General features: G+C 43.2%; 1 protein-coding gene across 4 annotated transcripts in view; it reads left to right on the forward strand.

Moving 5' to 3' along the window:
- The first annotated feature begins 10,509 nt into the window (after positions 1-10,509).
- SLC9A6 (solute carrier family 9 member A6) overlaps positions 10,510-27,649 on the forward strand; it is a 64,609-nt gene continuing 47,469 nt past the window's right edge. The window contains exons 1-6 of one of the 4 annotated variants that reach the window (XM_032264068.1): positions 10,510-10,587; positions 12,311-12,535; positions 21,797-21,996; positions 24,868-24,945; positions 25,223-25,299; positions 26,036-26,148. In XM_032264068.1, the coding sequence (XP_032119959.1) occupies positions 10,563-10,587; positions 12,311-12,535; positions 21,797-21,996; positions 24,868-24,945; positions 25,223-25,299; positions 26,036-26,148 (718 nt within the window). In that variant the 5' untranslated portion in view covers positions 10,510-10,562. Of the gene's footprint in view, positions 10,588-12,111; positions 12,536-21,796; positions 21,997-24,867; positions 24,946-25,222; positions 25,300-26,035; positions 26,149-27,649 lie in introns of those variants that run through there. The other 3 variants (XM_032264070.1, XM_032264069.1, XM_032264066.1) reach the window with 3 other exon arrangements.

Consider the following 27,649-nt stretch of genomic DNA (forward strand, 5'->3'; position numbering starts at 1 on the left):
TATATAATTTTTGTCCTAGATCTCATTTTCTAAACCTTTAGTCATAGTCATTATTTTTTTCTGGGCCTTCTCCAATTTCTTCACCTCTAAGCCAAAATTTTACACAGTACTTGATCGATGTCAAGTGCCATATAATGTATTCCTTACAAATGTAGTTCTGTTTATAAACTTCACAATCAGGAAGAACCAGGAGATAATCTCTCTGTAGTTGACAGGAAAGTGCTTCCTTCTCCACCCCTGGGAGGTAATAAGATCGAAAAGATAGTTGACCAAAAAATATCTTAAAACTTTGTTTTAGCTAAGGTAATGGTCAAATTGAAATTAGCCTTTTCAGATTCCCTGTTAAATTACCCCTTCTTCAAGACCAGCCTGGCCATCATAGTGAAACCCCATCTCTACTAAAAATACAAAAAAAAATTAGCCGGGCGTGGTGGTGGGTGCCTGTAATTCCAGCTACTCAGAAGGCTGAGGCAGGAGAATCGCTTGAACCCAGGAAGCGGAGGTTGCTGTGAGCCAAGATTGCACCATTGCACTCCAGCCTGGGCAACAAGAGCGAAACTCCCATCTCAAAAAAAAAAGAAAATTATCCCTTCTAATATCAATTTATCTGAAGCAGAAAATGATTAAGAATTTTCTTATAAGACCTGAGATCTGGTTATTTTCCTTTAAAATGATGAGGTTATAGGAAAAAAGAGAAATTCAGTAATGAATCTGGTATTTGTATAAACCACCAATGCATTATCCTGGTCTTCAGGGAGGTCACCCATGTCCAGATATTGAGTTCTGTTTTCTCTCTTGCCCTCTTAAGATGCATTTCTCACTCTCTTCTTTTTTACCTCTTTACCCATATAGTGAGTCCAAGAGAAACTAGCCTAGTTTCACATTTTCTGGTAATACATGATTAAATTATATTCAGGAACTGAGATTTTAATTGTCTTTTCTGTAGTTTCCGACTTGAAGGGAAGCCAAGGTATTCATAGTCACAGTTACCAAGGACTGTATCATTCAAATAAGTACCCGGGGTCCACTCACACACAGTACTGTAAGTTGCAGTTAATCCTAAATATGCAAGGTACAGCTAGTGGTAGATCTGGTTTCATGAGCGCCTAGAACAAAAGTCAAACCTTATGAGAAAGCACATTTAAATTTCTAAGTGACCCCAGAAGTGCTTTTTGTTTTTCCAAAGAAAGAGCTATTTTCCATATGCACCTTGGATAAGTAATGTGGATGTTATTAAAGGTGGGGATAATGGTCTTTAAAGCATTTCCTACTAAGGTGTTATTTGTGAAGACTCATCACATTTCCCAGGCTAGTTCATCGAATAGAGAAAGCACTGCTATCCCAGACTTGTCTTGACTTTGTTATATGCCACCCAACTCCATGAATATCTTCACACACTGCTTATTCACATGTCCATTACCCGTGCAGATTCTCCCTCCATCTGGCACACCCTGTCCTTTCCTACGTTGTTCAAAATTCCACTTTGTCTAGGAATATGCTCCTGACTATTATAGATATTTATAAAAGGTACATATCTAGTGGAGGCACAAAACCTTTCTTCAAGCTATTTATATTTTGTTCAACCTCTCTGGGTAACACATTCTAGAAGTTTACTACCTGCTGAGTAAACTAGTGCTTTCAATATTGAAATCGTATCCTGTTTACTTTTTTTCTTTGCCAAAGTGGTATGAGCTCATTGTAAGACATTCAAACAAACAAACAAAAAGTATTTGTCTTGAAGCGTTAACTGTACCTTGGTATTTTAAGTTTTGAATCTTAGTAAACAGAACTGTGGTTTGTGGGTAACACCCCCCATGGGCACTGAGGAAGGAGAACTGTGCAGACCCCAGGCACAGTTAGTGCCTGAAGCATAACTCACTGCTTACTATATCTAGCTTATATATATAATCATATTTAGTCCCATATAATCTTTCTATATAATCATATAGGTATTGTAGTCGGAGCTGTACTGACACATTTAGTGCTGATTTGTATAATCCTTCCATATAACCACATAGTAGTTTGTAGTAGGAGGAATGCCTAGAGCAGTCACAGAACAGAAGCAGTACGTGGGAGAACAGCCAGACCAGGGCAAGAACCAAAGATCCAGGCAGTGTCGTCCCTGCCTGAAAGGGCAGACACTGTATGGCAGGCTTGGAACAAGAGCCTCTCCTCCTGATAAAGGAGTTGTAGTACCTTGCATCCAGTTTCTGTGGAAAGTAGGCCTCAGGCCTGAGATCCTGCAAATAATGGAGGGAGAAGAACCCCTCTGGTGTGACCAGTCACAGCCGCTGTACACCCTGTCAGTCTTTTCTCGCTTCTGTGCTAGCTCAAATCATCCTCCCATAAATATCTTAAGAGAAGAGCACAAGTCTGTCAGCTCCCACTGCATTGGCTTACAGTATCCTTCTATTAGAAAGCCTTTGAAGTCTCCAGCCCCCAGATAAGAAGTATTGCGCACGACACCTGTTGCACACAGCCCACCTCCTTGCCTCAGTGACCTAATGGGGGTGGAGGCATGACCTAATGGGTCATGCCTTTTCTGTACATGACCCTCTACTACTGTGCACGGCACGGCCCCCTACTGCACATGGCCCACCTCTCTGCCCAGGTGACATAATGGGGTGGCCCCCTTGCTTGTGACTCACGTGATTATGTATGCCCTATCACTAAGCCTATAGATGATGACCTCACTTACGACCCTTCCCCCTGCTTGTACCCAACAAATACAGACACTTCTGGGCATTCAGGGCCTCGCCTGTCTCCGTTCATAGGTGGTGTGGCCCCCCGAGTCCAGATGCTCTTCACCAGTTCTTCAGTGTCCTGTCTCTTTACTTCTCAGATCCTGCAACTCAGCACAGCATAAGGGACACCCCACGACCCTGTGGGGCCAACAGCCCTACAGTGGTTACATGATTCATATCTTTAAGATTTGTTTATTTGCTGGATGATTTATACTACAGTGGTTAAAACCATATGCTCTGGAATCATATTGGGTTTGAATCCTTGCTTTTCCTGTTCTACCTCTGAGAGACTGGAGAAGCTACCTAATTTCACTGCACCTCAGTTTTCTCATCTGTAAAGTGAGGATAATAACAGTGTTTACCTGCCTAGGTTGTTATCAGGATTGAGTGAGATAATACATATAAAGTGAACAGAAAAGTATTACACATAGTAAACACTAAATAAGTGTTAGCTATTGTTGTTGCTACTGATTCTTCTAGCTATTTTTCCAAGCTAAAGAGGCTCCTTACCTTTTTAGTCTTTCTTAAAACATCAGTTGCTTCTCCCCTTTGATTATTGCTCTTCTCTGAACCATTCCCTGATCTACTAATATCTCTTTTAGGGTTTCATTACCACATCTGCACAAAGTGGCCTAGGTTACTTGTATGAGGTTAGTATGATTATTCATTTCAAATAGCCTTCCTAGCTGGGCACGGTGGCTCATGCCTATAATTCCAGTACTTTGAGGGGCTGAGGTGGGCAGATTACTTGAGGTCAGGAGTTTGAGACCAGCCTGGCCAATATGGCGAAACCCATCTCTACTAAAAAATACAAAAAAATTAGCCAGGCGTGGTGGCAGGCACCTGTAATCCCAACTACTTGGGAGGCTTAGGCAGGAGAATCACTGGAACCTGGGAGGTGGCGGTTGCAATGAGCCAAGATTGCACTGCTGCACTCCAGCATGGGTGACAGAGTGAGACTCTGTCTCAAAGAAAGAAAAAAATAATCAAATAGACTTTTTGAGCACATTGGGTTGGTCTATTCAGCAAATAAACTGAAATTTATCCAATAGTCCCACAGACCGTTAATTTTGATAAACATAGAAATTGACCCTTCTGGTCTTAAAGTTTGAAATGTATATTTGTTTGATCTGAGTTCCTTCCTCAGGAAAGAACCTTCAGGGCCCTCAAAAAAAAGCATCAAAGAACTAAAATTCACCAGACTATCACATCAGATGTGGGACCCCTCATTCATCATGATTGCTTCCTTGCCTCTCCCTACTTCTTATTTTCTTATCTATTATTGCATTTCTTCCCTGCTATGTAAACCCCTAGTTTTAGTCGGTCAGGGAGATGGATTTGAGACTGAGCTCCCATTTCCTCAGCTGCAGCACCCGATTAAAGCTTTCTTCCTTGGCAGTACTCACTGTCTCAGTGATTGGTTTTGTGTGCAGCGAGCAGCAAGATCTAGACAGAACCCCTGGTACTTCAGTAACAAAACTGTGAAAACCTCAGCATCCTATTCTTTGTTCCACGTGAATATAAGCATTTCCTTTACTACTGCCTTAGGTCCAAGTCTCTTTACACCTTCTCTTCTTTGGCACTCCCACAGCTTTGATATTATGCATATAGCTCACAAATATAGCTGGTCCGGTCTTGACTACTGAACTGCAGAGCCACGTTTCTAAGTGCCTATGTTGACATCTGTTCTTGGATATTCTACCAGTCCCTTAAATCCAACCTGTCCATAGTTGAGCTCTACTTTCTAACTCCCACATTAATGCTACTGACAGCCCTCTCTTTTCCAGTTATCCAGGTTCAAGCCTTTGGAGTCATCTCTCAGTTCTTCTTCCTCAGGCATTCTCCACTCACCCACCAATCAATTCCAAGGCAGATTAATCCTACCTCTGCATTAGTTCTTGCATTCAACTTTCCATGTGCATTCCTACTGCATCTGCTAAGTTAAGACCTCATTACTACTTTTCAGCAAGATGACCTTTCTAACCTCCTAACTGGCCTCCCTAGTACTTATCTCTCCTCTTTTTTCTTTTCTTTTCTTTTTTTTTTTTTTTTTTCTTGAAATGAACTCTTGCTCTGTCACCCAGGCTGGAGTGAAGTGGCATGATCTCAGCTCACTGCAACCTCCATTTCTCAGGTTGAAGCAATTCTCCTGCCTCCTCCTGAGTAGCTGGAATTACAGGCACATGCCACCATGCCCAGCTAATTTTTGTATTTTTAGTAGAGCTGGGGTTTCAGCATGTTGTCCAGGCTGGGTCTTGAACTCCTGACCTCAAGCAATCCGCCCACCTCAGCCTCCCAAAGTGCTGGGATTACAGGTGTGAGCCACTGCACCTGGCCTCCACATTTCATTCACCCACTTTTCTGTTGCCAAATTAATATTGGGGAGGTTTTTGACTAGGGAAATTAATGAGTTAAAATTTTTGTGGCATAGAGCACTTCCACTGTGGGTAACACCCCATATAGGCACCAAGGAATGAGAGCTAAGCAGAACCCTGGCACAGTTAGGGCTTGAGGAATATCTCACTTTATAGTGTTACTACTCAGCTATTTCCTTTTATATGATCCTTTACGTAATCATATATTAGTTTATAGAAATAGGGCTTGAAGTCTCCCTTTATATAATCCTATATATATAATCATATAATAGTTGATAGTATGAGTGCCTAAAGAATATTTCCCTACATATATACCTATAATTATATCTTAGTCCATAATCGGAGGAATGCCTAGAGTGGACACAGTACAGAGCATGAATTAAGGAATAAGCAGCTTATAATCGTAGGAATGCCTGGAGCAGACACAGTGCAGAGCGTGATTTAAGGGAAAAACAGTTATACCAGGACAAGAATCCATGGCCCAGGCGGCAGCGTTCAGTATCGTAAAGACACCTGCTGTATGGCAGACTTGGGGCAAGAGCCACTCCTCCTGATAAAGGAGTTGTAGGACCTTGCTGCAGTTCTTGTGGAAGGCTGCCCTCAGACCGGCAATCCATCTTGGTGACTGTGAACTTTATCAGCTCTTGCTACTGTGCTGCTTGAAAAGCATCTTCCCATAGAATCCATTGGAAGCTGCCAGAAGGTGGTGGTAAGCTTGACAGCTCTGTCACTTCTATGAGACTTAAAGCATTCTCCTATAAATCTTCTCAGAAGTAGTTTTCCCGGGCCGGGCGCGGTGGCTCAAGCCTGTAATCCCAGCACTTTGGGAGGCCGAGGCGGGTGGATCACGAGGTCAAGAGATCGAGACCATCCTGGTCAACATGGTGAAACCCCGTCTCTACTAAAAATACAAAAAATTAGCTGGGCATGGTGGTGCGTGCCTGTAATCCCAGCTACTCAGGAGGCTGAGGCAGGAGAATTGCCTGAACCCAGGAGGTGGAGGTTGCGGTGAGCAGAGATCACGCCATTGCACTCCAGCCTGGGTAACATGAGTGAAACTCCGTCTCAAAAAAAAAAAAAAAAAAAAAAAAAAAAAAAAAAAAAAAGAAGTAGTTTTCCCATAGATAGAAGTATCGCACACTGCACCCTCTTCACTTCGCACGGCCCACCTTCAAGCCTCAGTGACCTAATGGGGGTGGACCCCTTACCGCACACGGCCCGGGGCCCTTGCCTTCGTGGGAACGGGCCCCTTGCTGCACACTGTCCACCTCCTGGCCTAGGTGACCTAATGGGGGCGGACCCTATGTTTTATTGCTCATGACCCTATCACTATCCTTAAAGATGATTTCACTCACTGCCCTGCCCCCTAACCTATACACAATAAATACTCATGCTTCTGGACATTCGGGCCTTGCTCGCCACCCTCGCCAGCCTGGCCTTGCCGGCCTTGCCTGACTCTGCTTATAGGTGGCGTGGCCCCCCGAGACCAGCTGCATTTTCTTTTTTTTTTTTTTTTCCCATTTATTTATTTTATTGCATTTTAGGTTTTGGGGTACATGTGAAGAACATGCAAAATTGTTGCATAGGAACACACGTGGCAGTGTGATTTGCTGCCTTCCTCCCCATCACCTACATCTGGCATTTCTCCCCTTGCTATCTCTCCCCAGCTTCCCACCCCCCACCGTCCCTCCCCTATTTCCCCCCAACTGACCCCAGTGTGTAGTGCTCCCCTCCCTGTGTCCATGTGTTCTCATTGTTCAACACCCGCCTATGAGTGAGAACATGCGGTGTTTGATCTTCTGCTCTTCTGTCAGTTTGCTGAGAATGATGGTTTCCAGGTTTTGTACTTCTGTGTCCTGTCTCTTTATTTCTCGGATCCTGCACCTCAGCACAGAATAAGGCTCACCCCACGACCCTGTGGGGCACTCAGCCCTTCATTCCACAATATGACTTCACCCTAGTTTCTCAGCCTGTCCCCAATATGTGATTTTTTTTTTTTTGAAGATAGAGTCTCACTCTGTTGCCCAGGCTGCAGTGCAGTGGTGCAATCTTGGCTCACTGCCACCTCAGCCTCCGCCATTCAAACAATTCTCCTGCCTCAGCCTCCTGCCAATACATGAATTATTTAATTCAGTGTTTATCAGGCACCTCCAATGAACCAATGACTGTGTTGACTAAACTTATCTACACTGTTCAATCATCAAGTATTATATTGACCGAAGCTCTCTTTTCAGTTTAAACTTGAATTGAATCTCTCTACCTGGAGAAATTAAATATTATCTGCAGACATGAAGATTTCTTTGGTACTTAATTAAATTTAAGGGATATTTATTAATTACTTTTAGAGTCGAGGTCTCACTCTGTTGTCTAGGCTGGAGTGCAGTGGCAAGATCGTAGGTCACTGTAACCTGGAACTTCTGGGCTCAAGCAGTCCTCCCACCTCAGCCTTCCAAGTAGTTGAGACCAGAGGTGCACACCACCATACCTGGCTAATTTTTAAAATTTTTGTAGAGATGAATTCTCACTGTTGCTCAGGCTGGTCTCAAACTCCTGGACTTAAGCAATCCTCCTGCCTCAGCCTCCTAAAGTGCTGGGATTATAGGTACAAGCCACCATGCTTGGGCTGAGACATTTATTGATGCACAGATATATTTTATAAAGTTCCTGTTTTGTTTAGGCCTTCTGCTAGATGCTGTCAGTAAAGAAATAAATGAAGCCTAGTTCCTGCCCTCACGGTGCTCATGACCTGTTGAATGACAAACTCATCAATCAAACACAATACATCATGAGAGCTACTAGGATAGAGATCTTCCAGGGGGCCTTAGAAGCCCTTTCTGAAGAGGGGCTCTGTATTAGTCTGTTTTCTCACTGCTATAACGAACTACCTGAGACTGGGTAATTTATGAAGAAAAGAGGTTTAATTGACTCACAGTTCTGCAGGATGTACAGGAAGCATGACTTGGGGAGGAGGATCTTGGGAAACTTGCAATCATGTTAGAAGGCAAAGGGGAAGCAAGGCATGTCTTCTTACAGCAGCAGGAAACAAAGAGCAAGCGGGGAACCGCCTTAAACCATCAGATATCCTGAGAATTCACTCACTGTCACAAGAACAGCATGGGGGAAACTGCCCCCATGATCCAGTGACTTCCCACCAGGCCCCTCTCCAGATACCTGAGGATTACAATTTGACATGAGATTTGGATGGGGACACAGAGCCAAACCGTATCAGGCTCCTAACTCAGCCTGAGGGCATCCTGGAAAATTTGGTGATCTGTAATCTGAGTTTCGTCAGACAAGTAGAAGTTAGTTAGATGAGGAGAAAGTTGAGGACTATCTAAGCAGAAGGAACACATGAAAAGCCACATAAATGGCATGAAACCACATGAAGCATTTCAAGGAACTAGAAGGAGTTCGGAATGACTGAAGCAAAATATATTTGGGAAAGAAGGACAGGATAGAAGGGTGAAGAGGCAGTCTGGAGGAGCATTGGCTGCCAGGCTAAGGAGCTAGAACCAAAAGCAAGGCAGGGAGGATTACAGGATTTGTGCTCCAGAAACACCCCTCTTATAAAAGTGTAGAGGAATGGTTGGCAGAGACTAAAGAGGAGGTCAGCATATCTTCCTGGCAAAGGGCCAGATAGTATATATGTAGACTTTGCAGTCCACAATCTCTTTTGCAACTACTCATCTCTACCCTTGTAGTGCTAAAGCAGCCATAGACAATAAGTAAAGGAATGGACATGTCCATGTCCAATAAACCATTATTGATGGACATAGAAATTTGAATTTCATATCACTTTTACATGTCACAAAATATTCTTTAAATTTTTTTCTCAGCCCTTAAAACATGTGAAAAACATTCTTAGCTTCAAGACAGGCAAAAACACGTAGCAGGCTGGATTTGGCCCTCAGACTATAGTCTAGTTTTTTGTAATCCCTGGACTATGGGATGGGAGCCCAGAGAATGCAGACAGCTCTTTTGAGAAGCTTATCTCTGAAGAGGAAAGGAGAGATAGTGCAGTAGCTGGAGGGGGGTGTGGATGAAAAGCTGTTTCTCATAGGAGACCTGAAAATGTTCATGGAGAGCAGAAAGAGATGATAGAGAAGGAGCCACTGAAGATGGTAGAGGCAGGGGGGTGATTGTTGGAGTAGATCCTGGATGAAGAGGAAAGGAAGTGATGACGTGCAGAGTACAGTTTGGTCAATTCACTTTTCTTTTGAGACAAGGTCTCACTCTGTCACCCAGGCTGGCCTGATCTCAGCTTACTGCAACCTCTGCCTCCTGGGCTCAAACCCTCCTCCCACCTCAGCCTCCTGAGTAGCTGGCGAATTTTTGTGATTTTTGTAGAGACAGGGTTTCGCCATGTTGACCAGGCTGGTCTCGAACTCCTGGGCTCAAGTGATTCGCCCACCTTGGCCTCCCAAAGTGCTGAGATTATAGTCGTAAGCCACCATGCCTGGCCAATTAGCCTCTTAAGGGAGAAGGAAACACTCTTTCCACTGAGGCTGGGGGGAGAAAGACGGGATGGGCACTGATGGGATATTTTAGCAGGGTAGCATTTTCCCAGAATACCTTGACTTTCTCAGTGACAGAAGAAGCAAGGCTGGGATTCCCGGTGAGTTGTCTATATGAGCAGTGAAGTCACTCGGGATGATGTCAGTCTGGGCAGTGGGGTGGGAGGAGAGAGTGAACCAGATTTCCAAGTACTCAGCAAATGTGTAGGAGTGACCAGGAAGTCATTAAGAGAGGACAATGTGGGAAGGAGATGGTGTTAGAGCTTCAATGGAGGGGTAATGAGCTTGAAACAATGTGAAACAATGGGGAGTGAGCACAGTGCCAACTCCTTCAGGCCACCTGATACAGGGTGTGAGTTGTGTATACGTGTGTATCTGTGTGTAGGACAGTGGGGCTGTGACCAAATGAACACGGACAGCCTCCATTAGCAACAGCATCAGAACATGTGATATCCTGGGAGAGACGTGGATTCTGGTAATGAGAGGAGATGGAGGGGCCATCCATGCAGTGACCGAGAGGGTTGAGTAGTGTGTTTACAAGGAAGAACATTCCAGGGACCACACTGACAAAGATGGACAGAGAAGGAAGTAGCAAGAGGAGAAACTGGGATGTAGACGTCACAAGTATAGAGCAGTGTTGGATGGAGAGAGAAGTACATTCTCTCGGGAGCAGAAGCCTCAGGGGGATTGGCTGCCTGGTAGAAGTCATTACCATTTCAAGACTCCTCCTGGAACTCGAATACAAAGAGGTTGCTGAGGGTCATACTAAGTTACTGGGGCCACAGAAACAGAAGCAGTCTGGTGGTTGAAGACATTTGCTGAATCTGGTCTGGGAAGCAATCTGTGGCTTCGTTTTCTTTTCTTTTTTTTTTTCAGGTTCTAAACACTCAGTGAAAAGTGGGTTTGTGTTGGGTCAAAACAGCCTTGGAATGAGAGTTAGGCATGAAGAAGCAGGTAAGCTCATTTACTAGGTTTTCTGGGGAGGAGATGATGGGGAGACTGGGAAGGATCCTCACCTAGATTTCTTGCTTTCACAAAGCCCAGCCCTGTGTGAACAGGGCAGTGTGGTTCGACTGGAGTCAGGGGGACAGGCAGCCATGAGGTTTCTTGGGAAGACACAGGCAGACCCAGGTCCTAATAGCAGAGAATGGGCACGCAGTCACTCTGATCTGGGGCAGTTCCTGACCTAAAAGGGACAGAAAGTGGAATTGGACATCGTTGGAGTGCTTTTTTTGTTTAGCTCATCATCCTGAGAGCTTAGAGAGCTGGTTAGTGAGGGTGAATACACACAGAGGCAGCTTGGTGTTGCCTATTACAGGTTTTAGCAAGGAGGTTATATGGCCATGAGATGGAAACATTTAAGAATCACGAGTTCCAGGCAGAATGCTGGGAATTGAACTGATAGTGGTACCACTGATGGTATGAAGAATTTGAGAAAAAAATTGTAATTGTAGGGGGAACTCATTTCAAATAAGCCCATTTCAAATAAGTTTTGAGGTGGTAGGAGCCTCAACAGGATATGCTCAGAATCCAACAGGTAGAGGCCTGAATTAGGGCAGCAGGCCAGGGCTTGACACTTGTAGCTCATTCATATTGAAATCAAAGTCTTAAGAAAACAAAGAGCCCACGCAAACTAAGGAGCGATCTGAGAAATATGGAAAAAATAGGAAGTCACTGTTCTCAAAAAACAAAGCTCGAGTTTGGAGGTGAGAACTGTGAAAATTCTGATGAGAGAGGTTGGACAAGCTGAGAACAGAAAAAAATACTGTTCTGAGGAATTCCAAGGAGGAGAGATGAGAGATAGGGGTCAAAGGTGACTTCTGAGCTAGGGACATTAGCTTTAAAACAGCAGTTAAAAAGGAGCAAGAGAAGAAGGAGAAATCCACCACACTACCCAAGATTTTTTCTTCAGGAAGAGAGTGTTTACGAGCATCGGGAAATCTGAGCATAAACCGATCTGTTTACAGATTCCTGGCGTGAGAGATACCAGATGTTTACATGTAGAGAAAACCGACTACACAGACATACACATAATCCACACACCTTTGAGTTGCTCGTTTTATGAACTGCTACAGTGCTGGAGTTTTTTGTTTTTGTTTTGTTTTTTTTTCCCGATAAGGATAATACAAGGAGAATCCGATTTAAATTACAGAGATGGAGATTGAGGTCCCTCCCAAGGGGACAACTTATCCTGTTAAGAGACACTGGGGGACGATATTGAGATGGGTTATGAAAGATCGATTCCCCTGAGAGCTCTAAGAATAGGATCAAAGTAGACAGTGCGGTCGGCCTCTGCTTGATTACACTGAGCCGATGTTTCTTTAGCAGAAGGCAGGGGGCTAGTTCATATGGCCTTTTATTCCTCGGCAGCGCTTGTGGGTGCGTGTGACCTGGGGCAGAGGGGCAAAGGAACCCGGCAGAGCGAGCTGGGGTTGCCGCGGCCCCTTTAAGAGCGGTGGCTGCGGCGCGCGCTCCGACGGCTACCCCCGGGCCCCGCCCCTTTCCCGTGAGCCCTCGGGGAGTGGTCCGACCGCGGGCGGCCGCCGGTGAGGATAGGGGCGGGGGGCGGGGGTAGACATGGCTCCGCGCGGCTGGCGGCGGGCACCCCTCCGCCGCGGTGTCGCCAGCGGTCCCCGAGTCCGCAGGCTCATGCGGCCCCTCTGGTTGCTCCTCGCAGTGGGCGTCTTTGACTGGGCAGGGGCTTCGGACGGTGGCGGCGGAGCGGCGAGAGCCATGGACGAGGAGATCGTGTCCGAGAAGCAAGCCGAGGAAAGCCACCGGCAGGACAGCGCCAACCTGCTCATCTTCATCCTGCTGCTCACCCTCACTATTCTCACGATCTGGCTCTTCAAGCACCGACGGGCCCGCTTCCTGCACGAAACCGGCCTGGCTATGATTTATGGCAAGTGCCTCAACCCTTGTCAGCCCTAGGCGCTGCCCCTTTCTCTGCCCGCCGGCTGCTTCGCCTCCCCTCCTGGCCCTGCTTGGCCTACGTTCGGCTCCCCTTCTAATTCCTTCCATTTTCTGCCTCGCCTTCCCCCCACCCCGCGTTTCTCTGCCTCATCCCCTTTCCTCTTCAGTCTCGCGCCCCATTTTCTCTGCCTCCCCACACCTTTTTCTCTTCCGACCCCACCCCCTTTTTCCTCCGCACCCCCAATCCCCACCCTTTCTCTGCCTACCAAGCTCGGGACCCGGGACTGAGGATGGAAAAGGAGTGGGTGCGGTGTCTGGAATTGGACTGGGGGCTGGGGGAGGGGAGACACCATTGGGATCCATTTCTCTGGGGTGTCAGTTTGTTTAAGGTTCATTGAAGCTGCAGTAGTATCTCTGCTGCCCAGAATCTGGCATTCTTTTGGAGCCGGAGTCGACCTTTACTCATCACCTAGCTCCTGCTACGCCCTGTCCTTTCGAGGTTGCAAAGGAAAACCTTATTCCTGTGGAGTCCAAGAAAAAACCCGAACGTGAAATAGGCTACAGAAGGCTTAGGGCATTTTTAATGACGTCCCGTTTATTGTACTATGCCTCTAATATCTGATATGGATACATGTAGTTGACCCTTCCAATTTAGGCATACAAAAGTGAGGACGAGGAAGAGTTAAGATCCTTCCAGCAGCGTAGTGTACTATATGATGATCAGGACAGTTTAGACAAACAGTAATTACAAACACCACGCATATGCAGAATGGGTGACTTGCTGTTGGTATAAGGTTATTGATGATTGTAGAATAAATAGCTTCGGTCCTTGTGATTCAGTCTGCTTTCTGAGGTTTATTTGTGTTTTGGTGACGAGGTGAGAAAGGTAAATCAAACTGTGGGCTCAGACGCATTTTGAGCTGTGCTGGAGCCTCGAGGAGAAAAGAAGGCACATATTGCCGACTGTCTTCATCTGACTGTGCGGGTGCTGAAGATGATGAGGGCGGACACACAGTTCTTTCTGTACAGCATATGTGTGAAGATTATCTTCATTTGAAACAGTTAAACTGATGAGTTTGTCGAGGTTTGTCTTTCAGACTTGCAGATAGGTAGATGAAGCTTTGGCACAAAAGACATTTCTCCACGCAAACCCCCACCCCGCAGAAAATCCAGACTTCTGGAATGTGCATCTCTCAAGGGTAGCAAGGAAAGGTGGTTGTGTGCCTCAGAAAAATGCATGAACTCCGTCTTTTTTTTCATTTGTAAGAGAATACAAGTATCAGCCTGTGTGTAAAGTATCTCTGCTCGCTGAGATTCCTAGTTTTTAGACATATTAGCTGGTTTGTATATTTCGTGTGTTTTGCATTTCATTTGCAGTGCGCCTTAAGCCAAATTGGCCAGATAAGCTATTCATTTCCGTACAATTTTCTGCATAACAGTGTGTGATTTATTTACTATCCTCAACGAACATTTATTGAAAAACCATCTATGTATTATGCTTGGAAAATACAAAGAGGTGTAAGATCCTTGCCTTCAAGGAACTATAGGCAGGTCATATAAAGAAAATAATGGCATCTTAAATTTGGTTAAATGCCAAATGAGTATTATAAAGTAATGAACTGATCACAGATAACTCTTTTATAGAGAAAGATAGTATGATGCGGTAATTAAAGGTACAAGGCTTTAGACCAGAGGTCAGCAATTTTTTTTTCTTTTCTGTAAAGGGCCAGGTAGTAATGATTGTTGACCTTGTAGATACATAGATCTCTGTCTCTGTTACATTTTTTTCATTGATTTTTTTTTTCTTTTTACAAATCTTTGCAAACATAAAAACTATTCTTAGCTCTTGGGCCATACAAAAACAGACCAAGGGCTGTAGTTTGGCCAATCTGTGCTTTAGAATCAGACCTAGCTTCCCATCCCATTCTTCTCATAGGTATTTGTGATCTTAGGCGAGTCCCTTACTCTCTTTTACCCTCATCTATATGTTGGGGATGACGACAGTAGGATTACTGTGAGGAAGAAATGTTTTTAGCCTAGTAACTGACCCTTAAGTAAATGTCCAAGAAATGATAGCTATGCTATTATTATTATTATTCTGTTACTGCTGCATTTTCTCAGATTAGGCCCAGACAACTTTTTTTTTTTTTTTTTTTTTTTTTTTTTTGAGACAGGGTCTTACTCTGTCGCCCATGCTGGAGTGCAGTGGCGCAATCTCAGCTCACTGCAACCTCCGCCTCCTGGGTTCAAGCTATTCTCCTGCCTCAGCCTCCCAAGTAGCTGGGGCTACAGATGCCCACCACCGTGCCTGGCTAATTTTTGTATTTTTAGTAGAGACGGGTTTCACCTTATTGGCCAGGCTGGTCTTGAACTCCTGACCTCAGGTCATTCGCCCGCCTTGGCCTCATGCCTGGCCCAGAACAACTTTTTTAATTGCTCAGTCTCATAAGTCAAGGGACAAATACAGTCTTTTTAAAAGAATCAAATAGGGGCTTTGAATTGCCCTGAAAATATTTTCTCTTTGGTAGGTGATATCATTAACCTCGTCTAACTCTAGGACTGCAGTAGAAAAGTAGGATTAGTGATTGCATTTTGTGAGGTTTCTAAGTTAATAAAAAGTGATAGAGCACCTTGGTGTTAGTATTTTTTGAAGGAGAAACAAGGGTATCTCTTGTGGAATGTAAAGTGCAAGAGTGTTAGTCTGGGAGACAAATCTGGAGTTGACTTGGCGTTCTGTAACCTGTCCTCTTTTCCCATTGTGGGCAGTGGGTGCTGTGGACCAAACAGCCTCCTAACTTAATTTGCAAGCCCAGTTGGAGAATAGCTGGGATTGAGTCAAAGTATTTTCAGTACCTTGAAAGTTGAAGTTTTCTTTTTCCTTTTTTTATTTTTGATACGGAGTGTTGCTCTTTTGCCTAGGCTGGAGGGCAATGGTGGGGTCATAGTTCTCTATGGCCTCAACCTTTTGGGCTTACGAGATCCTCCCACCTCACCCTTCTGAGTAACTGTGACTACAGGTGTGCACCATCGCACCTGGCTAATTTTTTATTTTTATTTTTGTGGAGACGGGTGGAGGGGGTCTTCCTATGTTTCCCAGTCTGGTCTCCAGCTCTTGGGCTCAAGCTGTCCTCCCACCTTGGTCTCCCAAAATGCTGGGATTTTAAGTGGGAGCCACCTCGCCTGGCTGGAAATTGAAATTTTCTAATCCTTATTACTGTCTGTCACTTTTCTTACAGCTCTCGTGACATCATAGCTACTGTATTATTAATGTATTTTTTTAAGACCTTTATTTTTCAGCATGACTCTGGGTCAAAATGGAATGCCTAGACCTTTAAGATTCAGCCCACTGGCGATCTTATTTCTGTGATATTGGGTTAGCTACATAAATCCTGGAAAATGCTATTAAAAATAAGCTTTTTCTTTATCTGAGATGCAAGAGTAAAAAGTTTAAATTACCAGAGTGGTCAGTTTCTAGATTGTAATATAGACCAGTTGCTCCAGTTACAGATACACAATCTCAAAGCACCCACATGTTTTGCTCATTGGGCTAGCTTTCTTAAGAAGCTTAAAAGTGAGTCACTGTTAGTAAAAGTTGTTGAGGTAGTTAAATTAAGTCTGAAAAGTGATCACTCACTACAGTGTGCTTACAGATGGTGTAAAAAGCAAAATATGGAAGAAATAATTGTTTTGCCTTAAGCTGAAGCCATCTGGAGTCCGAGGCTTAACCAATGTGATTCATCAATAAATATTGATTAGATGTCTATGATGTATGGAATATGATGAGAAATACAGGTCTGAGCCACAGCATCTGCCCACAAAGCACTTACCATCTAGTGACTATGGCTCATACCTTATTTCTCATCATACCTTCCACAAAACTAAACTTAATCTGTAGAAATTGTATCAGTTTTAGTCACACTTAATGCCCTAGGGATGTTCTTCCTATATTTTTGACTGTCAGAGGCTTCAGGTATGATCTGCTGGAAGAATAAGCTGAAATCCGCAAGGAAACCAGTCATTGCCAACTGGGAGAATCACACATTGGTGGGGCCTTGGGTGGTGCTGAATTTCTAATTACTGGTAGAATTTTCAGCACGGGGGGTCAGGAATGTGTAGGTGGGGTAGAGGACTCTTCTGTCTTGTGAAAGATAACTCTTTGTGGCTGTGTTCTTTGTTGCCTGTTAGTGGTAATTTTAAATTTCATAATATAAATATTTTCTGTGCCTCCCTCTGTGTAGGAGGCTAGACGTTTCTGCTTTAGCCTTTTAACAAAGCACTGTTTTTGTATCCTTTCACTGAGAATTGCTTTAACTCTATTACTAGGATTTGTCCTTTTACAGAACCCTCGTTTACTTGATTTGTGCATTGTTTTCAAAGAAATCCCAATTTTTCAGATGCCTGGTGCCAGAATAAAGGAATCTTGATTTTTTTCCCGACCTAAATAATTATTCTCCATGCTATTGTTTTATCAGCCTTGCATTATGTGTTTCCAATTTGCCCAAGTGCTGAGCTCTCCTCAGGGTACCCAGTGATACTTTAGCATAGGGTCTGGCAAACAGTAGAACCAGTGGGCACTTGGGAGGTGGAGGTTGCTGTGAGCAGAGATCATGCCACTGCATGCCAGCCTCGGCGACAGAGCAGGATTCCATCTCAGAAAAAAAAAAAAAAAGAACCATAGTTGGGATTGGGGACATGGAAAGAATTTATGCTGTGATTATTAATATTTGTAGTAGCTTGTCTGTGATTTTTTGCATGTAAATATAAGAGAACAGCTTTTACTGAGCCTCTTAATTAGCTCTTGTGGAATAGTAGAGAAAAGGGCTGCTTTTTTTTGAGACCGAATTTCGCTCTCGTTACCCAAGCTGGAGTGCAATGGCGCAATCTCGGCTCACCACAACCTCCGTCTCCCAGGTTCAAATGATTCTCCTACCTCAGCCTCCCGAGTAGCTGGGATTACAGGCATGCGCCACCACACCTGGCAATTTTGTATTTCTAGTAGAGACGGGGTTTCACCATGTTGGTCAGGCTGGTCTCAAACTCCTGACCTTGTGATCCGCCTGCCTTGGCCTCCCAAAGTGCTGAAATTACAAGCGTGAGCCACCGTGCCCGGCCGAAAAGAGCTGCTTCTATCTCATACAGGCAGAGGTTCTAGGTTATGTCTATCAAGCACAGTTGCTATCTAACAGCCACTTTTTAATTTTATTTTTTGGAGGTGAGATGTTTTTAAAGGGTATCTTTAGTTTATTTTAAATTTGAACCTTTGTTAAAATGTTTTTAAAGTTGGTGTCATCATATGTTCATCAATTAATCATTACTACTCTAAAAATATATGTAACTATAAATTGACTAGAAGGATCCCTCATCTCTGCTCCCTCCCTGCTTCCTGGGCAACTACTGCTCTTCTTCTTCTTCTTTTTTTTTTTTTTGAAACTGAGTTTTTGCTCTATTGCCCAGGCTGGAGTGCAGTGGCGCAATCTCAGCTCACTGCAACCTCCACCTCTTGGGTTCAAGCAATTCTCCTGCCTTAGCCTCCTGAGTAGCTGGGATTATAGGTGCCCACTGCCATGCCTGGCTAATTTTTGTATTTTTACTAGAGATGAGGTTTTACCATGTTGGCCAGTCTAGTCTCAAGCTCTTGACCTCAAGTGATCTACCCGCCTTGGCCTCCCAAAGTGCAAGGATTACAGGTGTGAGCCACCGCGCCCAGCTGGCAACTACTGCTCTTATACCCCCTCGTTTCTGCTTCATCACTTCTCACTTGGATCTGGTTTCCACCCCTGCTACTCCACTGAAATTGCTCTTACCAAGGTCACTTAGGGACTCCTTGTTGCCAAACCCAGTGAATACTTCTAATGCCTGCCTTACTTGACTTTGCTGTAGTATTTGATGGTTTTTTTTTTTTTATCACTTCCTTCTCAACAGTGAATTTTTTTTTCCCTTTCCTTCTGACTTTGCCACCACTGGTTCCTTTTTTTTTCTACTCCTGTGGGTTTTCCGTCTCAGACTCCTTCATCAGTTCCTTCTCCTCTAGTGGCCCTTTAATGTTGGCTATTAATAGATCAAACCCCAGGCTTATATCATAGTTTTCTTCCCATTTTGTTTGCTCCCCTGGTGATCTCATCCACATTTGACTTCAACCATCTTATGACTGCACAGTGTGTATCTCCAGTTGAGACCTCCTGCTGTAGCTCCAGATACCACATACTCAACTCTGCATGTGTCGCAAGTACATCCAACTCAACGTGTCCAAAACAATGTAGCCTTTTTCCCTGTAAATCTGTTCATCTGTCTGTGTTCCTTACCTCGTTGAACAGCCTTGCTATCCCCCGGGTGCTCACGCCAACTTACCTACCTGGTTACCAAATCAACTAAGGCTTCTCTTAGTCTTTCATCTCCCTTCCTCATAGTCTGTTCTACTCAGTCACTAAATCTTACTAAAATATAATACCTTCTAAAAACCCTTCTCCTCCCCTCTCAGTTCTCTCTTAGGTTAAGACCCAAACTCTTATGGCCTGAATGCCTGCAGTAGCCCTGTATCTAGGCTTTTAGACTCTCTCTAGTCTAGGCCAGTCTTTCTAAAGCAGAAATCTGTTACGAAGCCTCTGCCTTCTATAATTTCATTTTACTTTGGGGATAAACTAAAAACTCCCTTCTCCAACAGATAAGATCTTTTATGGTTCAACTCCTGCCAATCTTTCAAACCTCAACTCTTGTTACTTTATAAGCCAGCCATACTGAACTACTTGATTCCCTGAATGGGCTGTGTTCTCTCCATCCATGACTGGATATGTGGTACTATTCCCCTGCTTGGAATAGACCCATTTCTTCTAGTTGGTTACCTGCCCAGGTGATGTCTCCAGAAAGACTTCTCTAATATCTTACTCCCCCAGGCTTGGGTAGGCGTCTCTTTTGTTTTTATAATACCTTGTATACATATACATTGCATTATGATTGTTTATTCAGTCTGTTTTCGCTAACTGGACGGAGTTTTCCTTGAAGGAGGGACCTTGTTTTCATCTCTGAACCTTGGAGGCCTATCTAGCATAGTACACTCATTTACATATGAAAAGAATGGCTGGCTAGTCAGAAAGAAAGGCAATAGGAAGGCAAAATGTTGCTAGTAGTGGTATACTATGTATCTTGGAGTTAAAGAAAGTTTCAGAAGTTTGGGTTATATTTGTAGTTGAGGTGTGTTCATGCAATGAAATATTGTTTGGCCATAAAAATAAATGAGGTTTTAATCCATGCTACAACATAGATAAACCTTGAAAATATTATGCTAAGTGAAAGAAATCAGACACAACACGCCATATATTGTAGGAGTTTATTTATATGAAATGTCTAGAAAAGGCAAGTCCATAAATAAAGAATGATTAGTAGATGAGTGGTTGCCAGGGACTGGGGATTGGGGTGGGGGGAATGAAGAGTGACTGCTAATAGGTGTGGGGTTTCTTTTTGGAGGGATGAAAATGTTCTAGAATTAGAATTAGATATATCCAACTCCGTGAATATACTAAAGATCACTGAATTGTACAGTTTAAAATGATAAACTTTTGGTGTTTGAATTAGATATCAGTAAAGCCATTATTAAACAATTACAGTTGATCAATGTCTTTTTTTTTTTTTTTTTTTTTTTTGAGATGGAGTTTTACTCTTGTCGCCCAGGCTGAAGTGCAAGGGTGCACTCTCAGCTCACTGCAACCTCCACCTCCCAGTTTAAGTGATTCCCCCTCAGCCTCCCGAGTAGTTGGGATTGTAGGTACCTGCCACCACACCTGGCTAATTTTTTTATTTTTAGTAGAGACGGGGTTTTTGCCATGTTGGCCAGGCTGGTCTCGAACACCTGACGCCTGGCCATCCACTCGCTTCGGCCTCCCAAAGTGCTGGGATTACAGGCATGATCCACCATGCTTGGCCCAATCAATGTAGTTTTATAGGGCCAGGCGTGGTAGCTCATGCCTGTAATCCCAGCACCTTGGGAGGCCGAGGTGGATGGATTGCAAGGTCAGGTGTTCAAGACCAGTCTGGCCAACATGGCAAAACCCCGTCTCTACTAAAAATACAAAAATTAGCCAGGCGTGGTGGTGGTGCATGTCTGTAATCCCAGCTACTTGCGAGGCTGAGCCACGAGAATTGATTGAACCCGGAAGGCAGAGGTTGCAGTGAGCCGAGATCACGCCACTGTACTCCAGCCTGGGCAACAGAGCAAGACTTCATCGTGAAAAAAAAAAAAAAAAAAAAAAGTTTATGGCATCTAGAACATTGTGCATATTTGAATGTCAATAGGATGATCCAAGTAAAATCTTAGCAATCTGTTGATGTCATAGTGCCAGATTCAGGACTTCTAATCCATGTTTTGATTTTAAAGCAGGTATTTTAAAATTAAAATCTGACTTCTAGAATTAGAAGAACCCAATCAACCTACAAACATTATTGGCTTTTCAATTTGTTAAATATGCGTTATTTGGCCAGCCATGTGCTTTGGGAATAAACTTGGAAGTGCATTGTTTAAGTCTTGTAAATTGATGGATAGAGGTGAAAAACACGTTTCTTTTCTTTCTTTCTTTTTTTTTTTTTTTTTTTTTTGACAAGGTTTCCTTTGTTGCCCAGACTGGAATGAAGTGGCATGGTCTTGGCTCACTGCAACCTCTGCCTCCCAGGTTCAAGCAATTCTTGCACCTCAGCCTCTTGAGTAGCTGGGATTACAGGTGCCTGCCACCATACCTGGCTGATTTTTTGTATTTTAGTAGAGATGGAGTTTTGCCATGTTGCCCAGGCTAGTCTCAAACTCCTGAGCTCTCAGGCAGTCTGCCCGTCTCAGCCTCCCAAAGTGCTACGATTACAGGTGTGAACCACTGCTCCCGGCCAGAAAACAGATTTCTGACGTGATTGCACTGCTGAGTTGGGACACCTTGGAGCATATTCTGTCTACAGATGATTTGAAGATATTTTCTCCTTTTGTTACCTCCCTCATTACTTATTTAAATATTGATCTAGAAATGCAGGGATCTGTGCTGTTGCCTAGGGAATATTTTTCTCTCCTGTTTCACTGGATTATATGAAGATTGGGCTGTTGGTTGTATGAATTTAGTAAGACTTTAAAATGTAACTGCATTTCATCTAAAAACCAGTTCTGAGCTACAGGGAACTATCTACCATAAGAGATTTTCTCTTACCCGTAGTTATGCATGGGATACAAAAGAAATGATCTCTGTTGGCAAGAAGAGCTTACATTGTTCTTTTATTCCAGGTCTTTTGGTGGGCCTTGTGCTTCGGTATGGCATTCACGTTCCAAGTGATGTAAATAATGTTACCCTGAGCTGTGAAGTGCAGTCAAGTCCAACTACCTTACTGGTAAATGTTAGCGGAAAATTTTATGAGTATACGCTGAAAGGAGAGATTAGTTCACATGAACTCAATAATGTTCAAGATAATGAAATGCTTAGAAAGGTAAGTTCTTAAAGGAAATCTTTGAATTTATTTTTGTGTGTGTCTAACAGCAGAATGATTCAGGAGAAAATAAGTAATGAATTTTAAATGATATTTAAAATAATGAGTCTTTTAAAATGAGGTAAAACCTCAATTAACAAACGTAATATGTAAGGAAATGGAGATGCCTGTGCGACTCATTTTCTGATTGAGGCCAAGTAGTATGACTCTTTTTGTTTTACTCTGGGTTGTTTACAGCTTGTGATAAACGGAGACTGGGATTGAGTTAAGCAGAATCTATAAGCGTTTCTTTCCATTTGCAGATGGTCCTTACAGTTTTATTTTTATTTATTTATTTTTCTGAGACAAAGTCTGACTCTGTCGTCTAGGCTGGAGTGCAGTGGCGCCGTTTTCACTTATTGCAGCCTCTGCCTTCTGGGTTCAAGCAGTACTCCTGCCTTAGCCTCCCGAGTAGCTGGATTATAGGCTGCCACCACTACTCCCGGCTAATTTTTGTATTTTTTAGTAGAGACAGGTTCCACCATGTTGGGCAGGCTGGTCTCTAGCTCCTGACCCCAAGTGATCCCCCTGTCTCGACCTCCCAAAGTGTTGGGATTACAGGTGTGAGCCACCGCGCCCGGCAGGTCCTGATAGTTTTATAGTACTTTAGCACACTGAATTTATTTGATAATTCCTAAAATACTCTATTAATATTTCTTTGAATTCTTTCTTGCCTTGCTTGTATGCTATACTGATCACAATGTAATATTTCTTTGATTCACAATCTGGCAAAACTTCAGGGGCCCTAAGTGTGAGTCTGAGTTATTGTACCATGCTGTGCATAAAGCTTTATGTTCAAGTTTGAGTTGCAATTGTACTGACTCCCAGGCATCCCTGGAGCTGCTTTCTCCTGTCTCCCTCATAGTTTCTATCATGACGTTTCTCAGTGCCACTTCGCTCATGTCTCTTTGTTTTCTCTACCCTTTGCTGTTTGCCTTCACTTCTGTCTGCTGCATTGGCAGGACTTGACTTTTTTTTTTTTTTTTTGGACACAGGGTTTTATTCTGTCACCCAGGCTGGAGTTATGTGGCACAATCTCAGCTCCCTGCCACCTCCACCTCCCAGGCTCAGGTGACCCTCCAACCTCAGCCTCCTGAGTAGCTAGGACTACAGGCATGTGCCACCATACGTGGCTAATTTTTGTATTTTTAGTAGAGTTGGGGTTTCACCATGTTGTCCAGCCTGGTCTCAAACTCCTGGGCTCAAGCGAACCACCCACCCCAGCCTCCTGAAGTGCTAGGAGTACAGGCAGGACTTGACTTTTTAGCTACTTGATTGTGTTTCTGACCATCTTTTTTCTTTTTTTTTTGAGACGGAGTTTCGCTCTTGTTACCCAGGCTGGAGTGCAATGGCGCGATCTCGGCTCACCACAACCTCCGCCTCCTGGGTTCAGGCAATTCTCCTGCCTCAACCTCCTCAGTAGCTGGGATTACAGGCACGCGCCACCATGCCCAGCTAATGTTTTGTATTTTTAGTAGAGACGGAGTTTCACCATGTTGACCAGGATGGCCTCGGTCTCTTGACCTCGTGATCCACCCGCCTCGGCCTCCCAAAGTGCTGGGATTACAGGCTTGAGCCACCGCGCCTGGCCCTGACCATCTTTAATGCTTTTAAAATTTCATATGAACTTGAGGTTTACCTTGCAGCAAGAGTTCTTTCCACCTGTGGAACATTCCAATTCCTTAAAAGTTCTAGTAAATGAAGTTTTAGCATGGATATGTGTATAGTTGCTTTGTGTTCATGTCACATTCTACTGCAGCCTTATGAACAGAAGGGGACATTTGCATTTTTATGGTGACTAGGTCTTAAAATGAGTGGGCTGTCAGAAGTAGAAATCTGAGTCGTACAGAAACAGTGCAGTGGCGTGATCTCAGCTCCTCTGCCTCCCAGATTCAAGCAATTCTCCTGTCTCAGCCTCCTGGGTAGTGCAGATTACAGGCATGCACCACCATGCCCGGCTAATTTTGTATTTTTAGTAGAGATAGGGTTTCGCCATGTCAGTCAGGCTGATCTTGAACTCCTGGCCTCAGTTGATCCACCTGCCTCAGCCTCCCAAAGTGCTGGGCATACAGGCATGAGCCACTGTACCCAGCTCGGTTTCTTTTATTTAAAGCAAAAATAATGTTCATGCTTTCTCTTTTTTAATTTTTTTTTTGAGATGAAGTCTCACTCTGTTACCCAGGCTGGAGGGCAGTGGTGCGATCTTGGCTCACTGCAACCTCCGCCTCCGAAGTTCAAGTGATTCTCTTGCCTCAGCCTCCCGAGTAGCTTGGATTATAGGGATGTGCCACCACACCTGGCTAATTTTTGTATTTTTAATAGAGATGGAGTTTCACCATGTTGGTCAGGCTGTTGTTGAACTCCTGACATCAGGTGATCTGCCCATCTTGGCCTCCCAAAGTGCTGGGATTACAGATTATAGTGAGTCACTGTGCCCGGCCCTATTTTTAATTTCTTTGTCTCTTGGAGATGGAGTTATAATCTGTCGCCCAGGCTGGAGAGCAGTGGCGAAATTTTGGCTCACTGCAGCCTCTGCTTCCGGGGTTCAAGCAATTCTCCTGCTTCAGCCTCCCAAAACACTTTTTTAATAGTATAGTATTTTAATACACTTTCTGCAGATAGGGCTTAACTGATTGTTCCAGTGCTATCTCCTGGTACTTTGGTTGAGAAGTAGAACAGAAGCTATCCTATATGAAATATTTTTAAGTTAACACAGTGATGTTCTTGCCTTGAGTCATTTAACGTTTAATTGTTTTTTTCTTTTTGATCATTTGGTAATGGAATATGAAGTCTTCTAGGGAACTGATCTAAAATAACTCTTTATTTTAACAGGTTACTTTTGATCCAGAAGTATTTTTCAACATATTACTTCCTCCTATCATATTTTACGCAGGTTATAGCCTAAAAAGGGTAAGTCCTTTTGTCTTTCATATACTTTGAACAACCTTAAACTCGGTGGGCTTTGTAATATTTGACACTTCAGAAATGGGCTGTTCTGTCCAGATTCCCCTCCTTTCTCCTCTCCTTATTCTTTTTAGATGCTGAAATTTACACCTGTACAAGAATGCTTTCTCTTATTTATCCTTGCAAATAATGGATTTAATATTAGCATAGCATAGAAAACCTTTTCTTTTTCTAATAACTGGTAAGTATTCTAACACAGTGTAACTTTTTTTTTTTTTGTCAGAGACATTTCTTTCGAAATCTCGGGTCTATCCTAGCATACGCTTTTCTTGGAACAGCAATTTCTTGTTTCGTTATTGGGTAAGTATTTGAAACTTAAAATACTTTGTAGCCGACGACTTCTCACTTGATGAACTTCTCCAGGCAGGAACGAGATCCTCCAGTGCTATGCTTCTAGCACTACACCCTAGGATTCCGGTATGGCTGATGGAAGGTGGCGGAGGCTCTGGGGAGTTTCCTGGGAGAGCCCTCCTCTGAAAAGAATGAGTCTTGAGAGGAATAGTGTGAGGATGGGGATGGAGCAGAGGTGAGAGGGTCATGCTGAGATATCATCCTCACTCCTCTTCCTGTAGCCATATAGCTAAGTCCTGTCGGTGATAGTAGACTGTGTGCCACTCATTGGGGCCCTTGGCGAGAGATCCTCCTTTTATCCAACTTGCATTTTACAGTAACTCGTTTTCACCTACATGGAAACTTCTGTTGGCATGGGGACAAATAAATCACATTTGGAATGGTCCTACAACAATTTAGCTTTGGAGGAAAAAAAAATACTTTGTAGCCTTCAAATTATAATTTTAAAATAATATATTGTTAATTTATGCAGTGTTATATTCTTGATGAGGTCTAAAGACTTTTGCAATATTCACATAGGTAATAAGTTGTTTGAATTTTCCTTAAGGCCAAGGTATCACGATATTTCAATGACATGAATTAAATTTGGGATTAGTCACTAAGTGCTACAGTAAACCAATCTTCTTATTCTTACTGTATCCTAATATTTTTAACAGTTGATTTTTTTCTAAAAAACATTGAACAGGTCAATAATGTATGGCTGTGTAACACTGATGAAGGTAACTGGACAACTGGCAGGAGATTTTTACTTTACAGATTGCCTTCTGTTTGGTGCCATTGTATCAGCAACTGATCCAGGTATGTTTTATATGAATGGAGTTTACGTATTTGAAGTACATTGTTTTGCAGTCAAATACATGTGGGTTTTTCTTTCTTTGAGGTGTAGAATTCATGATTAGGTACTTCCTTAGTGCTATACTTTCTAACTGGGGAGGAAAAAATAAAATTCATGATTCCTTTTGGCTTCAGCACAAATTTGTTTTTTTTTTTTTTTTTTACTTTTTAAAATTACATTTGCCTATTACTGATCTACAAGTTGATGCTGTTTCAATAAGGACTATAAGATATTTTCTTCAGAAATTCATGTTGGTCTTTATCCCTAGTGATTGGGTACAGAAGAATATGAACTAGATTATAGATGAGGTTAAATGGGTAATAATTACATATTTCCTTTCAAGCTTTTAGAAAACCAGTTCCCTAAAAGTCTTTCTGTTTCTGTTCACCTATATGCATTTAACAGTAAGAAAAAATGTTTTAAAACGATTGTTAGAAGGCAGTTGTGCTAATACAGGTATGATTTGGAGTCATTGGAGAACTTTAATATACAAAAGAACTGTTTTTATAAAATTGGCTTGATGATGATTATACAGTTGCCTGTTTAATGTTAACACAGCTTGTTCCCCTGTGCTTTTAGTGTCAGATATTCTAAAAGTTGTATTCCAGAATGAATTTAATTGTACTAAGTTTTAGTTTTCCTGATACAGTACGGCATTGGTAAACTTTACAGCTACATTCAAGTTAGGAATTTGGAGAAGATATGGAATGGAAAGGTTGGGGTAGGAACACAGACTGATGTTTTTGAGGAGGATGGACGTTTTCTTTCAGCATGCTTTAAGACTTTCGTTGAAGCTTGTTTTGTTTTACTTTTTTTTTTTTTGTGACAGAGTCTCGCTCTGTCTCCAGGCTAGAGTGCAGTGCCACGATCTCAGCTCACTGCAACCTCTACCTCCCGGGTTCAAGCCATTCTCCTGCCTCAGCCTTCCGAGTAGCTGGGACTACAGGCATGCGCCACCATGCCCAGCTAATTTTTTTGTATTTTTAGTAGAGATGGGGTTTCACCATGTTGGCCAGGATGTTGTTTTACCTTTTAACCTTGTAAGTTAATCATCTTTAATTGTCATCCAGCACAATTAAAGATAGGATCCTAAGGTTATTTCTGAATTCCTATGTTAACTCTGATAACACAGGGCCTTATGGGAAGGAGAAAAATTTGTTCAATACTCTGCGAGAGATTATTTTGACTGGGCACAGTGGCTCATGCCTGTGAATACCAGTGCTTTGGGAGGCCGAGGCAGTAGGATTACTTGAGACTAGGAGTTTGGGACCAGCCTAGGCAGCATAGCAACACCTTGTCTCTAGAAAAAAACGAAAAGAAAAAAAATTAGCTGAGCATGGGGATGTGTGCCTGTAGTCCTAGCTACTTGGGAGGCTGAGGTGGGAGGACTACTTGAGCCTAGGAGTTTGAGGCTGCAGTGAGCTGCAATGAGGCTGCAGTCTCTTTCTTTTTTTTTTTTTTTTT

This window comes from Sapajus apella, unplaced genomic scaffold (assembly GCF_009761245.1).
Source record: "Sapajus apella isolate SASKATOON/1434 unplaced genomic scaffold, GSC_monkey_1.0 scaffold141, whole genome shotgun sequence".
In the NCBI taxonomy this organism is placed as follows: domain Eukaryota; kingdom Metazoa; phylum Chordata; class Mammalia; order Primates; family Cebidae; genus Sapajus; species Sapajus apella.